Raw genomic sequence first — 17,304 nt, 5'->3', positions numbered from 1 at the left:
TGGGACCAAATCATTATGGAAAAAGTCACAGAAAACACACAATGTTCTCTTGGAAAAGAAAAAACAACAGGATTCTATGAAAAATGGCAACCATTGATTGAATATATATCACAGCAAATGACTTGCACCCTACCAATACCATTTACCAGTCAATACTAAATGCATAAATTACAGAGTAATAGGTAGAGCTTACTTATGTTTTAATATCAGGTTCAATAACTCTTTTTCCCCTTCTTTATTGTAAAAAGAAAACTGTAATGTAATAAAGAACACTCTCTTAACGACTATAGTTAAAGTTCTAGTTCAGCATGTGGATAAAGAAACTGTAGATCATTGTAACAGTAAGAACTATTTCTTTGCTATGTATTTATATTGTTGAATGTTTAATAAAAAATTATAAATAAAAAAAAGGCTTTTGACAAGGTACCGCAGCAACAAAATCTCTTGAGTAAGGTTAGCACTCATGGGATAACATCCTCTTATGGATTAAAAGTTGGTTAATAGACATGGGCATGAACCGTAAGAAAACTAAAACAAGAGTTTCATGTTTCATCATGTTTTAAGAATCACAAGTCATGAATTTTCATGAAATTGACCTGTTTTGTGAATGGATTTGTCAGTTTTGTGATTAGTCAGAACCAGGAGCATTTCAACGGCCCCCTTCACCCAGAGATGCCAAACTCGCAGGGAGATTTCAACAGGTTGTCCTCCACCCACCCTCCCAGTTTGGCCAAGATTGCAATATGATGACCGGGAGGAAACAAGGAACAGCAAGAGTGTGAGCCCTCAAAAGAATAGAGAAAGAATTGAGAAGACACAAAGACAAGCAAATAAAAAAGGGGGCAGGCTAGGCCCCAGACCCAGGCTAAGGCCTGAGACTAGGGTGGGGTGGAGGGGGAAAGGCACCCTCACCCAAAAACCTTCCCATAGCAAGGCCAAGAACTGGAAATAAGAGGCTTCTTTTAGTCTCTTTTAAAGCAGCAGCAGCCAAAAGCACAATTCCAAATTCACACTCTCTCACACTCCAATCCCAGCAACACGTCCCCCTCCCTCTCCCTCTGTCTACTGGTACTAAAACACGCGGCAGAGAGAGGTGTCTTTTATAAAAAACCCTGACATAGAGCAGAACAGGAGGTCTGTGGTTGGCTGACAGACCTGCCTAACAGGGTTTGGAGGGGTGAGATTGGTGTGCCCGTGCCTAAAGAAGGCCCACCTCCTCGGCTGCCTAGGGGATTAACCCCCGGCTCCTAGCTGTATAGGGCAGGACGGAAGCTCTCCAGATGGCTAGGAGAGCTGCCAGTCAAGGGTAAGTGGGCTATGATTGGGGTTTCCAATGGCAACCAAAGGTCTGGGCCTATTGTTGCCTAGGGAATCAATGGATCAGCGCTAGCCTGTCTGAAATTACTAATTGTTCACAAAGTGAACGAAACAGGCCAAAAAGTCATGAATTTTGTGATAACTGCAGCCCCACAAAATGCTGTTTCACGACACACGAAACGGCCCATTTCGTGACGAAATTTGCTTCATATTTCAATCCGTGCCCATGTCTATTGGTTAAATTCCAGGAAGTAGAAAGTATGAATATATGGACAATTCTTAAAATGGAAGTAAGCAGTAGGGTCTCACAGGCATCAGTACTGAGACCAGTACTATTTAATTTGTTCATAAATTATTTGGAATTGGGCATAAGAAATGTAGTAGCCAAATCGGCAGTCAATACCAAATTATTCAGGATGGTGTAAACAAGGCATACTGTGAAGAGCTACAGGAGGATCTTTCTAAACTGGGTGAATGGGCAACAATGCGGCAAATGAATTTAGTGTGATGCATATTGCAACAAAAATTTCCTAATTTTAAATATATGCTGATGAGGTTTGAACTGGCTGAGACTGAAAGAAATCTTGGGAATTGTATTGGAAATCTTGATGAGATACTAAATACTAAATCCAATCCTAAAGCTCATACTCTGGAAATCTAGTGGTCTTTCAGGTGTTACTAGACCCAAATCTTGCTCTTCTACTACAGACCAATTAGCTACCCTCCCAATACTATCTCAATGAAAATGGTATTCCAGTGTGCAGCAGTACTGAAAAAGGCAAACACCATGCTAAGAATTATTAGGAAAGGGACTGAAAATAAAATGGTCAGTATTGTAATGCCCTTCTATTAAGCTACTGGGCAGCCTCATTTGGAATACTGTGTGCATTTAAGGTCGCTATATTTCAAAAAGGATATCAAAGAGCTGGAAAAAGTACAAAGAAGAGCAACCAACATAATGAGAAGGGTGGAGCAACCTTCCCCATGAGGAAAGTCTGGAGAGTATGGGCTTTTCCAGTCTGAAATAAAGAATGCTAACAGGAGACAAGATAGAGGTTCATAAAATCACAGTTTGGGGAACATTTCATTTCCCTCCTCCTGGGCAACCTTGCACTGCTTCATTCCTTTCCTCTCACCCACATCTTCAGCTATATTTTTTTATTTACTTCATTTATACTCTGGCTTCCTCCACAACTGGAACCCAAAGCAACTTACAGCATTCTCGTCTCCTCCATTTTATCCTCACAACAGCTTTGTGAGATAGATTAGGCTGAGAATGTATGACCAGCCCAAGTTCACCAAGTGAATTTCCACAATAGTGGTGATTGGAACCTGGGTCTCCCAGATCCTAGTCTGAAACTAACCGCTCCACCACACTGGGATTTTTTGAGGGGGAGGATGCTATCAAACAGTAGCAAGCAGCCACTCCTGGGTGAGTGATAAAAGTCACGTGATATTAAGTCAGCTGGTGATTGCTGGTGGCCTGGTCCTGATGAGTCTTCCCTCAAAGGCCAAAACATTCCTGGAAAGGGCCCTGCACCCCCTGCCCTATTTTTTGCTGACAGAAACTAAGACTGGAAGGCTCACAATACTATTGTAGTTGCCTAGCAACAGCCACTGAGGACATTCATTTCTTAAAGCTACAAATGCTGCTTTCTTTGGTTTTGGAGGGGTTAACACACACCCCCATTTATTTTTTTATATTTTAGATTTTTCTGCAAACCGGGGACTTGCAGAAGGTTTGTAGGAAGACGTCTTGTCTGGATTTAAATATACACAGATTTGGTCATGTTGAATATTAAATATATCAATGCAACGGACAGGGAAAGTAGGTAAGAGGGAGCGGGAGCTTTTTCTCCCTTTCCTATAACTGAACTTAATGGAATTCACTGCCAGTGGAGGCAGCGATAGCCATGAGCATAGACAACTTTAAAAAGGCAGATTCCTGGACGATGAGGTCCATCAATGGCTACTGGCCATGGTGACTGAAAGGAGCCTCCATCTACATTGGCAGCAAACCTCTGGATACCAGAGGCAGAAGCAGGAGAGGGCCTCAACCTCTATGCCGTTTGTTCGGCCCTCTAGGGCAACTGGTTGGCCACTGTGTAAAACAGTAAGGATGCTGTACTAGATGGGCCACTAGTCTGATCCAGTAGTTCTTCTTATATTCTTGGTTAAGGGGGTTTCTTGCCTTTCCAGATGCTTTGTTTACAAAGAGACAAGGATGTCTCACTGGCTTCTCCCAATATATACCATCGAAACACGGGGTTATCTTGGCAAGGTAAGCTATAGTTTCATTCTATATTTAATTATATCTTAATTAGAGCTAAGGCAACAAATCATGGTAAGTAGTAACAAAACAGAGCAACCCTACTAACAATAATAGTCATGTATTGTCGAAGGCTTTCACGGCCGGAGAGCGATGGTTGTTGTGGATTTTCCGGGCTGTATAGTCATGCTTTTACTTAATCAATCAACATTTAAAATGCTAAAAACAATATTCTTTTAAGTTAAGGTTTGTTAACCTTCAACATTGAAAGCTATTGTACAGGGGAGTTAAGTTAGGGTGTTACCTTACAAGTGGGTGGCCAGGCACGGTTGACTGTTCTTCAAACAAAGAGAAACAGGGGTAAACAAGAACCCTGAACAAGAACTGTGCTAATTGGATTACAAATTGTCTGGCCTTGCTGGAGGAATCAGGTTACACCTCTTCCTCCAGGAACAAGGTAGCAAAAGATTCCTTGAAAAAAAATTCACTGAGATGCAGACAAAAATATTCAAGCATAGAAATGCAAAGTAACTGAATTACACAGCACTTTCCCATAGCCACAATAGGTCTAGTTTACCAAATGATCTATATAACTTCCTATAATTGTTGAGTACTCATTATTTATCATTCTGCTAAGGCATTGACACCAAAGTTTTTCAGCAATTAGTCTGTATTTTCCCCACAGATCACTGATAAAAATAAACATGAGTCTTGTTCCTAATTTATCCTTCTTCTAGACCCCAATAAAAATACCCCTTTGTTCTTCAATTTAAGAGTTTTCTATTTTTGCTCAGCAAGTTATATATTTTAAAAAAATAATCTGGCTATGAGCTTCATGTGTGTTATTTCTCACCTAATCAATAACTTCGGCTCAATTTCACTTATTGCAATGCTTTATTCAGAATGTCTACATGATAAGGAATCATTTATTTATTTACTTTATTTACAGCCCATCTTTCTCACTAAGATTCAAGGCAGATCACACCTGAAAAACAACGCAATCCCATAGGATGAGACATCCAATAAACTACACTGTAGGGCCAGGAATACAAGAATTGGAAACAATGCAGAAAAGTATCAGGAGTGATATGTCAAATAATGATAAAAATGCAATTACAAAAGTAGAAAACAAATACAGTAACAGCAAGATAGTACATACAACGAACAGTGGCACAGGCTACAATCCTATTGCGTTTATAAAGTGCCTTCTTGAGCCATTCCTTTATGCTATACTCCTATTCCCTTTATTAAAAATGCCCTCTTGAGCAATTCTGTTTAATGCAGTTTGTCGACTGACAGAAGTATAGGGTGCTCTTTGATCTCCTCAAGCAGGCCACTGGGGGGCAGGGGGAGGGGGACAACAGAGAATGATTGTGTCCCAGAAGCTACTTGTCTGACCCGTTTGCAGTGGCACCTTCAGAAGGCTCTCTTCAGATGAGTGAAGCTGTCACAGCACAGCATAAAAGCAGAGGTGGTACTGCACATGAGAGGGCCACAAACACAGGGTTGCCACTGTTTGTATACAATGAGGGGAGCCACAGCCTATTGTGATTCCCTGGAGCACGTAACTGTGTGATTGATACATGACTGCAAGCTGCTGTAGTATGGTGGTTAAGTGGTTGGGTTGTGAGTCGGCACTCTACTACTTAGAATTCCTCTACTGCTCCAAGTTCAGTAGGTGGCTTTGGTAGGTGGCCACTCCTCTCAGCTCAGCTCCCCAGCTGTATTGTGGGGATAATAATAACACTGACTTTGTGCACCGCTCTGAGTGCTGCACTAATCTGTCTAGAAGAGTGGTATATATAAGAGCAGTTATTATAGTTGCAAGGAAGCTACTGATGCACACATTTTTTACAAATACACAGAAACAAACAAAATACAATACAGAGACATACAAGCTCATGAAACTGGAATTAATGCATTCCTATAGCAGAAAATTGCTCAAGGCCTCTTCCCTAATGCTGCTGGTGAAGCGCCACCCACAGAAGTGCCTGAGGTAGATGCTGGTGCTGAGCAGAGGTCTGCTACTCAGGCTGACCCTCCTCTAGCTATTGTGACTCAGCAGCAGTAGGAGGATTAACCTGAGCTGCCTGTAGCACTGAACTTGGGGGATGAGAATCTTCTGGCACTCAAGTTCACCTCAGGGACCCAAAGGATGCTGGAGCAACTGGAGGAGAAACTGGGTGCCCCCTATCCAGTTCCTCCAGAGTCCAGCAGGCCTTCCAAGGAGAGCTGGAAGTGGATGAAAGCTGGAAGAAATGATGGCTCTGAGGTGCTGCCATCTTCTCTCTTGGTTATCTCTTTCTGCCCTCCCTCCCCCACACACCAGACACAGAGAGTAGCTCACAGGAGATCACTCCAGCGGTGCCCACAGCTCCTTGTCACCAGAAAGATTCCTGTTTTGGCCAGTCCCAACTACGCAGGGCTAGGACCAATAGAAGGAAAAGCTGGGGCCATCTCTTGATGACTGAACTCAGAAACCATTTGAAGAACCACCACCAAGCAGTGCTTCTTCAAGGGGAGAGAGGCTGGGGGATGGCCATGCGGCCACCAGCCAGCTAAGAGGAGATTCGCTCCATGAGTCCCTTTGGTGCTCTACCCTCCAGGTTTCCTGAAGGGAAGGGATGTCAAGCATCTCTGACAGAGATGTTTGGTACAGCCTTGCATTATGGTGCCGAGGGATGGGCAGCCGTGGGCAGGAAAGAGGGTCATTCACCTCATTGGTGAGGTGATTGCTCTAGTTGAGCAGTCCTTTTCTGTTGCTGAGGATATCGGGTTCTGCAGGCTGCTCCAAGATGCCTATCCCTGGTACACTATCCCTGCTCATGCCATACTGAGCAGGACTGTGTCCTCCTGGTACAGGCCTGCCAGGGCCCATGTGAAGGCACAGTTGTCCTGTACTTGCGGGAGATCAGAGCATTTCACATCTAACACCTGAACCTGCCCTCAGATGAAGCACATGTGCCTCTTGCTCACTGCCCGCTGGTGGCAACCTGAAGATGTTCTGGGTGGGAATGAGGCAACCTACACTATGCAAGGGGGGGGGGGGTCTGCTGACTGGCTATTGCCAGGCTTTGCTTTATGCTGAGGTACTGGATTAGGTGCACATGGTGGCCAACATCTCTGCCACCATCAAGCATTTATTGGCATGAGTAGGCAGGGATATCTGCATGGGACTACATGGTAAATGGTGATGGTGCAAATATTAGGAGAGCAGTACAGGCTGTGGATTTCAGGCACATTTACTGCACAGCCCATTTCCTTCAGACGGTGATGAAAGATGCCTTGGACCTCGGTTCCACATACCTGAATTGAATGCTGAGACTTGTGATTTCCAGTGTACGCTCCAGAACTGTGAGAATCTCATGAGTTACTTCTCATGAAGTGTGAAGGCTACCTACCTGCAGTACCAGAAGCAGGCACGGAGACATGTCAGAGCACCGCCTGATAAGTGACGTGAGAACTCACTGGAACTCACCTGTCCTCTGCTTGAGCATCCAGTGGAGCATCCAGAAGAGCACCCTAACCAATTTCACTTTGGAGGTCGATACTGCACAGGGGGAGAGTGTGTTCTGCGAAAAGGAATAGCTGACTCCGACTCTCTCCCAGATAGTGGAGGTCCTTAAGTCCTTTAAGTAGTTCACCAAAGCACTCTCATCTGACATGGCAAGCCTGGGTCTCACCGTTCCCTTGATCCAAATGCTTCGGGGGAAGATGGCCGCCTTTCCAGACCCAGGGGCAAGACATTGTTTCAGCAGTGTGTGCTCTGGTCTAGAAGCTGCAAGAGGACATTAAGACCCACCTGGGACCTTTTGCCCAGCAAAGGACTACCTGTTTGCAGCCATGTTTGACCCACACATTAAGGGCAACCTCAACAGCCAGCTCATATGCTGATGAGACAAGTTCTCTCAGAAAGTGGAGCATTTACAGGCCAGTGGGGGCATGCTGCCTCTAGAAGATGAGGAGAGGGGAATCAGGTCTATTGCTCTCCTCCCCTCACGGGCAGGCTTCCCCCACATCTACTCCCAAGATATCCATGAAGATGGAAACCACCACGGAGGCAGTCAGCGGCTCCTCTGGGAAAATGAAGCACATGAGCCAGGCTTAGGTGGCTGCAATGCTGAGGGACTACCTAGAAGCTGAATTCCACCAATCTGCTGAGAGGAAAGAGATGGTCCAGCTCTCGTGGCTCAGAGGCTTCTCTTGAGCCCTCCAATGAGCATGGTTTTTGACAGATGGACAACTTTGTCAGCCAGCACCATTCATGTCTGCTATCCTGAAGGGTTAACCAACTGGTCTTGAAGGTCAACTAGCAACTCCAACTACCCAGCCTTCAATTTTGAGAGAGAGTGAAGAGAGCATCCTCACTGTGCCTGCACCCTCTCAGTCTCTGTTGGGGAGTTGGGGGAAAGTCTATTCCCAAAACTTTAAACTCAGAAACAGAAGGAAACAGCAGGGAAGTTATCCAGTTTGCACTATATAAAATGCACATTCGAAATATCGTGTTGTAAAAAAACTGAGGGAACTTCAATTGAACCCTAGCACCTCTTAGCACAATTCTGTGCAGAAAATAACAAAATATAACACTAAACATGTGGTTATACCTCTCTCAAAAGAAAAAATCCCACAAATAATACTGGAGCAGTAACAGAAAGGAAAGTAGATGCAAATATCTCAATTAAAGCAAGCATAACCCACGGAAGCACCTAAAATGAAACTCATACATGCTGTACTGCAGCAGTGTTGCTTTTCAGGGGTGAGAGGAAACTAGAGCACCAGTGATGAATGGCACCTGCAGCTCCTGAGGCTCCTCCTCTAAGCCAGTGGCAGTGTAGGCAGTGCAGACTGCAGAGAGAGAAGTTGGGTGCTCAGAAAACTCATCCCTCTCACTTTCTGAGGCCTTCATTAGGGAAGTCGTGTGTGTGTGTGTGTGTGTCTTGTCAAGTCTGGCTTGCTGGTACTGGCTTGTCAGGTTGGTTTGGTGTGGATTTCTAGTTTGACATTGGTTCTGTTGGGCTTGCTGCCTTATTGGTCCTGGGTTCTGCCTGGCTTCTTGTCATTTGACACTGATTTTGTTCGGCTTCCAACAACATCCCTTGCTTCAGTTGCTTATGCTGGGATTCTCTGGGTTTACATTGGTTCTGTTGGGCTTGCCATACTGGTCTGTGGTTCTGATGGCATTCAGTGGTATGACACTGGTTCTGTTAGGCTTGTTGGTTCTGTTTGCATTGGGAGCCTTTTTACCAGTGGTTGCCTGCTCTTGTGTGTTTGGCTATTGTCTTTGCCCTGGAGAATGCGGATTTTCCCCCATTGGAAACAATGTAGACAAGCAGGACGGTAGGCGGCACCTTGTTCAGAGGCCTGTAGAACTAGGCCCCGCGGTCTTAGCTGAAACTTGGGGGTCTTTAGTGGACAGGCAGTACTAGATCCTTACAATTTTGATGTCATTTGGTTGAAAAACAGCCACTCCATCCTCCCTCTGAAAGTCACTCATAGGAAATAATGGAACACAAATAATTTTGAAATCCTAGGGAGAAAAAAAGAACCCCTCCCCCCAAATGAAGCACTATTGAAGGACCCAAATACTGGCATCTACCTCCTTACTGAAATCTGAATCTGAAAAATACCCCCCTCCCCCAGCACAAATCCTTTCTTGCATACAAAAGCTCAAGCCACAAACAACAATCTTTGCAAGATGCCACAGGAGGCTTTGCTTTTCTCCTGCAATTGTGTAACACCACTACTTCTGTTAATCAAGTCACTATTTCATTTTATAGAACCCTTAATTTTAACTGACAGGGGCAAGCTTCATGTCTGTAATTGTATTTCCATTTCTTTTAATCCTTTCTTGTCCTTAGATCAGCCACGGGTATGTAATTTTCTGTATGATTCACTTCGGATGTTATATTCAGAAATTTTAAATAGGATTTTTTAAAAATAGAGTTCACTAAAAGTCCCACAGTTCCTAAGCAAAGAAAGAATGCTGCTAAGTTAGAAAAACCAGGGCCTTCTGTATATGATATGCGCCTTCACCATTTGCCCTGTCCACACCAAACAGCAAAGCAGACAACAATCCAAGTACAAGAATCAGGCAGAGCTGAAGCCAAATGTCTCCCACATTAAACTTCAAAAGCTCCCAACTTAAAACATATGCAAGTTTCACGTTAAATAATGATAGGATATTAAGGGTTTTAATGTCCTTCCACTAAAAACAATGCTTGTTTGCAGTGCACAAAAAAATGTCAGGCATTTTACTTCACATACCTGGTGCCAGCACACACTGTACCATCTGGTCAACTGGTAGCAGATAACTGCTTTAAACAATATATTCCCTAGATCTCATGCTCCTGTTTTATGGGAAGGTGCTATTAGCTTGTAAATATACACTCCTGTAATTGAATCAGAAATGCATGGAAGCTATAGCTTTCACTTTAGTGGTAGGTCCCCAGGCAGTGATTTTGTAGTCACAATTAACTGATCTGTTCATGAATGTTGGATCTAGCTGTGATTAGAAATAATTTAGAGGAGATTATGCCCCTATTATCAGCCACTTAGAGAATTTGCAGCAATTGCTCTATTTGCATGCACGCTTTACTCTGCCTCTTTGGAAGGAACTTTCCTTATCTATCTGCTTCTACAAATTATTATGGAGGAACCCATTGGACATGAATCCAGGGATTTGAGGACTTGAAGCAGCAAGCATGACCAGTTTTCACTGCCCTGGCCAAACCACCACAGACACAAAACAAAATGTGACAAGGTTTTGCTTGACTGACAAGAAGGAAAAGCTCTAATGTATTATAGGTTTTCAAATTCTTCTCCCACCTTTTGTTCTCACATCCCTATTATCGTCTCCATTTACGTACTTCTCTCTCACACACACCCTTTGCGATTGCCGTTACTGGAGCCCATCTTCTGAGCTGACACTGATGCTGGTTGAGCCATTTATTTGCTGCTCATCCTCCAAAGGGCTCACAGTGCTTAGATGTGGCTCCCAACAATCCCCCAAAACAGCAGTTTACAGGACTAAACTTGCTTAGCTCCAGCACTAAAACTGCATCCTGAGCTGTCAGCCTATTTCCGGTTCTACTCTACAGTATGACAGACTACATGTTATCACATAAATCGCGCCGTCCCCCTGCGCTGAATGGGAACGTCTGCATACATTCCATGGTGAAATGTGCTTGTAATATTCTTATAGAAGTATCCAACACTATGGCCACAATAGAGTGGCAAAGACAGAAATCAGTCAGGCACAAGATAAGCGCTTTCAGAAGAAAGTGCTCTGTATGGATCTTATCATGGGGTGGGGGGGAGGGGTGAATGCAAAAATCAAAAACATGCTGGGATAATCAATTGAACCTCAGATAGGGTACGCGCGTGTTCCTTGTTCACTGTTGTGATACACAGCTTGAGAAACAAGAGGTAAACCCAGGCAGATGAAGCACGGTTTGCTGCTAAGAGTTGTCTTTGTCTCTGAATTTTTAAAGCAAAGCAGCCAAGCTGTGCCGATGTTTACATATCTTCCCCAAAGCTGGAAGATGGAACTGCAAAGCCTTGAGATATTACCCCCACCTATTATCAGTTATGACACTTGCTGCTCAACAGAGATCAGCATTTCTCTGCTGACTAGCTTGTTAATTAAACTCGCTTAGGCAACGACACAAAGAACTTCAAGCATCTCATCCGTCATGGCCAAACACCACACACAGAGGGAGAGGAAACTGCATCATTTTGGCAGTTTGAGGAAAGGAATGTGTGCTCTAGAAAGGCCATGTTGCCAAGTGACGCAAGCATAGGACTTTCCAATTTTGCTATGGTTTCACTTCAGACCTTGGATATCTGTTTTTCCTCTCTATTTTCTTCCCTTGGTTCCCCACATTTGAAGGACAGGTAACAGTTACCAGGAGGCCAACGTTCTTTCTCTATTTAGAGACCCTTACACACCTGCAGTTCTCAACTAATCCTATTATTCACCACAAGAATTTATTTATTCATTCATTCCAAATCATGGCATGTAACATTCGAGACAAAAACATGCACTACGGCAAGATGCGATCAACCCTCAAGACTTAAGCCCCCTTCATAAATATGCAGAGGGCTTGCAGGTTGCATGTGAATGATGCAGCCATGTTAGAGAGGGACATTCCTGTACATCTTTGCTACTCAGTTTCTTGGGATCGCACTGTGGGAAGTGGCTCCTAGGTCGCCTGGCTAGAAGGGAAGAGGACTTTCAGTTGAACCCCAGTTGGGAACACTTATTTTTAATTTCCTTCAACAGAAAAAAGCAATTAAGGCCCTTCTGGTCTTTGCCCTGTAATATGGAGATGGGAACCTGCAGCTTTGACAGACAGTCTAAAAGGGTAGCAATATGGCTTTGAATGATGCTATAAAATATAGCAAATAATCCAATACCTACTAAATCCATGAACAAACTCACTTTTAATTTTCAGTCTACTAGTGTCCAAAGATGAGCATTACAGGAAGATGTCCATACATCACACGTATTTATCACCCTTGAGTCAAAACACCAGCTTACTTTTATTCTGCAATAGCACTAAGCAATCTCTTTCCTATCTACTTTTTCCTATGGGCAGCAGACCAACTACACACAGTGCAATTCAGGGAAACCCTCCCAGAAGCTGCAGGACGGGGATACCATTGGTTGCATGTGGCATATGCAAACCATAAACTGCCCAATAACATACTACATGCTCAGCTCAGTGAAGGTTTCACGTAATGCTCCACTGGGATGGGTTGTGCTTTGCATTAGAAAGAAATGCAGTCATAACAAGCTGTTCCTGGTAAACCACCAGCACATGTAGGACAAAGCTAAGCAGTTCCACAAGAGAGAAAAACAGCTGCTAGGCAAGAGAACAAATAAATACTGTGCACAAAGTAACAGACACCAACCTGGCTTTCTTGGGTCTTGCTTTGGGGGGAGATTCCAAGTTGTTCTTCTTTTCTTTAGACTCCTTTGGAACTTTGGGCTCCCGTGGCTTCCGGGGTTTCTTGGTGCCCTCCTGTTTAGGTTCCTTAGGTTTCTTGGGCTCCTTGGGCTTTTTGGGTTCTTTTGGTTCCTTAGGCTCTCTCTTCCTCTTTGGTTTTGCTTCTCTTTCACTGCTCAGCTCCTGCTGCCCCAACTCTTTTTTCTTCCGTTTCTTTTTCACCCCAGGGCCCCCACCTCCATCATCCTCCACCCCATTATGGGACATCACCATGTTCCGCACAATCTCATCGGGTACCACGTCAGGTACGACATTCTGCTGGTCCTTCTCAGCCAGGCTCACGCTGGCCAAATCGGAGATTGTCACCAGGTCATGTAGATCTTCCTGATCTGTGCTATTGACAAAGGAGGACTGTGCCTTGCATTCGAAGGTAATGGAGGCATCAGACATTGGGGAGTGAGTCAGCACTTTAAAATGTGCCAGCTACAAAGAGAGAACAGAGAGAACTGTCATCATATATGCATATGCAGTGGCTAGATGCTGTATGCAATACCTAGTGCATTAAACAACAGGCCCTACTATGCTTGCATGACTAAGGATGGAAGTTAGCGCACAATTATTGTACAATAAAAGAGGTGCTACTGCCAATAAATCCACACCTGTTCTAAAACTTCCATCCATATCTCAGGCTATTTGTCATGTTACCTGTTCCAATACTACATCTGGTTTCCATGCTGGAATACAAGCAAGTGTTCTCCAAAACCAATAAATGCTTTGCCTTTTATTGTCAGAAAACGGATAAAGGTGGCTGCTTTCTGTTACATGTATTTTTAAATCTATGTTATTTATAGTCCACCTTCCTCACTAACAATTAAGGCAGATTACATATGTAAGTCAATACAATCAAGAGCCAGGACATGCAATAAACATACAACAGAGAATGAGTTGCAGAAATCTGAAAACAAGCAGAAATTCAATACAAAGCTGACACAAAGCTAAAACAAAACATAAGCAATTTGACTTGACATATTAAACATCATACAGCAAAAGAGTACGCAGCAGTACAGTCTACAGTCCCTGTCCCTTTAACCAAAGGCTCTCTCTGAACCATTTCCTTACAGCACAGCCTTATTACCGGTGTAAAAAAGCCCTCCTGAATAATTCAGTTTTGCAGTTTGTGGAATGCCAGCAGAGTGGGAGTTTTCCTTACCTCTTCAGGCAGGCCATTCCATAAGGTAGGGACCGCCACAAAGGAAGTGTGTTTATAGGTGGATGGTACCTGCAAAAGGCCCTGTTCAGTTCAGATGAGCGAAGTAGCCATGGCAGAGCACAAAAAGACAGTCCCATAAATATGAGGAGCCAAGGCTATGAAGGGCTTTGCATGTGATAGTCAAAACCTTGAATGCGTCCGGTAACTGACGGGTAGACAGTGAGTGACTGCAGAATGGAAGTAATATGCTTACTCCACCTAGTTCCTGATAAGAATCAAGCTGTGGCATTCTGCACCAACTGGAGTATCTGAGTTGACTTAGAGGGAAGTTCTATGTAGACTGCATTACCATAATCTAGTCTTTATGTTACCGTTGCATGGATCCAGACAAAATAACACCAGACAAAAAAGGGACCAGCATATTAAAAACACATCAATGTCGCAATACACAGGCCAATCTACATGTGAAGAAGTCCACTGAACAGGGTTTGAGGAACAGGGCCTGTGATAATGTGAAAAACCATCTTTCTCATATATAATAGCTGCCAACCTGTCAATCCAGACCCTCCAGGCTCCTACAATGCTGGCCAGAGGATGTGAATGACAGAGCTGCAGCAGTACGCCAGCACTGACATGTGTAAGAGATATAAACAGGCATGGCCTGCAAGGAAAAAAATTGTCCCTCTGCACATCCTGATAGATGGTGCACTGTAACTCCCATAATTGCATGATATTGTGCTGTATCTGGCCAAATCATTCTCTGAAGTCTGATAATTTATTCACAAGAATGACAGTCGCAGTTTTTCCCCAACCACAGTATTGACTTGTCATGTCAAGAAGTCAAGGGACTGTAGTTGCAGCCACTGACAGTGGTAAGGCACAACAGACGGGCATAACAGCATTAGACTTGCAAAAACCAATGTTCTATTGTAACACTTAAAAGTAATTCATAATGGAGACCACGGCAGCACTTTTCACTGACAACCATACACATGGTAGAATGCTTTGTTTGTGCATTTATCTGTTTTGTATTTAGCACCACTGGTGCAGTTAGATAATTTTAAATTCTGGACTTAATTATAAAAGGGCAACCCTTCCTTAAGAAAGTATTACTTATTTCAGATGCAAAGCAGAGAATGAACATTCAACAAGCTTGTCTCATCTGACCGCATTATATGAACTGACTATACTAAAGGATCTACTTTTATTTATAACAGTATAAAACTGAGATACTTGTACACAAAGGCTTAGATCTAGTGCCTTGTTTCCATTTGCACCCTTCTTCATCCCTTGAGGAAGCAGTCCTTCACTACGCACAGCACTTCCCTCTGGCACTAGGTGCTTTTCAGTAGACATGGGCACAAAACGGGAAAAAACCCGAAATGAGAGGCTCGTGTTTCACCATGTTTCACGAATCACGAACCACGAATTATCACAAAATTGACCCATTTCACGAAATGATTTGTTAGTTTCGTGATCCGTCAGAACCAGAGGAATTTCAACAGCCCCCATCACCCAAAAATGCCAGAGAGACACAAGCATAGAATAAATAAGGGAGGCCTCAGTCAAGCTAGGCCCCAGAGCCAGGCACAGGCCTGAGGAAAGGGGGGGGCGGTTGAGTTGGAACTTGGAAGAAAAAAGGCACCCTCACCCAAAAGACCTTCCCAGCAGACTCCCAAATCCACTCTCCCTTTCTTCCCCAAAAACCAAATGCTTCCCAAAAAAGGTCCCAAATCCACTCTTCCGATTCCAGCAACAATTCCTCCCTCTCCCTCTGTCTACTGGAACTGAACCATGAGACAGAGAGAGCGGTGTCTTAAATAAGAAATGCTCACACAGAGCAGAACAGGAGCTCTCTGGTGGTTGGCAGACAGACCTGGCCATCAGGGTTTGGAGGGAAGAGATGGCTCCTGGTTCCCATGGCTACAGAAGGCCCATCTCCTCGGTTGCCTAATCCCCTGCCCCTTGCTGTATAGGGCAAACTGGGAGATCTCCAGTTGGCAGGGAGAGCTGCCTATCAGGGTTTTGAGGGCTAAGATTGGGGTTTTCAGGGCAACGAAAGGTCTGCAGACTTTCCTGGCTTCCGTTGCCGAGGGAATCAATAGATTGGAGCCAGCCTGTCAGGCGTTATGAAGCTTACAAATTGACCAAAAAAGTTGTGGATTTTGTGAAAAAAACGGCCCCACAAATCACATTTTTGTGAAGCACGAAACGGCCCAATTCGGCACAAAATTTGAGTCGTATTTCGATTCATGCCCATGTCTACTTTTAATCTCACTGAAAGATGTTGGTCTCGTATAAATGGAAGTCCCTAATGGGAATACACTGTGCAACAAGACATCTTAGAAAGTCTCAAGTATCTTAGAAGTTCCAGTGTTCTCTGCTCCAATTACAGATTTCTTCAAGAACATGGATGCTAATGAAACACAGACAAAATTTAACTTTATAAGGGCAGGAAAACACCATTTAAACCTTTGGCCAGCTTCTTATACTTCTATGCAGGGCTTTTTTTCAGGGGGAACGCGGGGGAATGGAGTTCCGGCACCTCTTGAAAATACTAATCCTAAAATGGCAATAGTGCTTGAAAATGATATTCAAAGAATCCCGTGTTTCTTCCCCATTTCCCTCATGAGAGTTCCGCCACCTCTTTTCCCAGAAAAAAACCCTGCTTCTATGCATTTACTGTTTAAACACTACTATCTTCACAGTTGTGTGTGATGACTGCATTTTTTTTCAAAAAAAGGGATCCCTGTTTGGTAGAGGTATTTGAGTAACCCATACATCAACCTTGTAAAGTTATTAGCATATTGAAAATGATATCTCAATCAGGGGTATTTTTAAAATAGTTTTAGATCAACTTCTAGCTCATGCTCGAGTGTGTAAATGTTGGACCTAGTTGCTGTAGGTCCTACGAAGGGACCATCACTCCTGAAAGCTTATACTCTGGAAACTCTTATTGGTCTTTAAGCTGCTATTGGCCTCAAAGCTGGCTCATCTAGTTGGTGTAATTTCTCTTGCTTCTAACCTTCCAGTTTACCTATTTCCTACAGCCCATCTGATTACTTTCTCCAGTTTTTCTGGCTCTCTAATACCTGCTGAAATTCTCACCTCACCCAGGAAGGAGCCTGGTCCTTCTAATAGGAAAATCCTCTTTCAGTAAAGACTTGTTTTCTGAAGGCAGCCACTAGCCTTCTCCTGCCACTTTCCACTTCTTCCCCCTCCTCCAGTCCCAGGACAGAGATAAGCCTGTAGCAGGCTACAGACAGTTCTTCTTTTACAAAGGTAAAATTCATAGAACAGATAGCAGCAAAACTCAGGACAGATGGTAAAACTACTTGTTTGCACTATTCATATGTATTTAATTTTAATATTTATAAACCATCCTTTGATCAAAAATCCTCATTTGAACTTTCCAAACCAACTTGCTATCTCAGTATCTTCTCCTTCCACCAGGGCCTATGAAATCGAGCCCCTCCTGCACCTACAGCTCATCGATATCCGATACATTCATTCCTTTCTTAATTTTTGCCAGAACCCAAAATTTAAAGGGAAGAAGATAC

The 17,304-nt window shown here is 43.6% G+C and overlaps 1 protein-coding gene across 1 annotated transcript in view; it reads right to left on the bottom strand.

Annotated features, from left to right (window-relative positions):
• CHD6 (chromodomain helicase DNA binding protein 6) overlaps window positions 1–17,304 on the bottom strand; it is a 196,989-nt gene that overhangs the window by 89,495 nt on the left and 90,190 nt on the right. The window contains exon 5 of the mRNA XM_054979661.1: window positions 12,500–13,017. Within this exon, the coding sequence (XP_054835636.1) occupies window positions 12,500–13,017 (518 nt within the window). The remainder of the gene's footprint in view (window positions 1–12,499; window positions 13,018–17,304) is intronic.

This window comes from Eublepharis macularius, chromosome 5 (assembly GCF_028583425.1).
Source record: "Eublepharis macularius isolate TG4126 chromosome 5, MPM_Emac_v1.0, whole genome shotgun sequence".
Taxonomy (NCBI): Eukaryota; Metazoa; Chordata; class Lepidosauria; order Squamata; family Eublepharidae; genus Eublepharis; species Eublepharis macularius.
The sequence above is the reverse complement of the archived record's forward strand: the minus strand, read 5'-3'. Positions and strand labels throughout refer to the sequence as shown.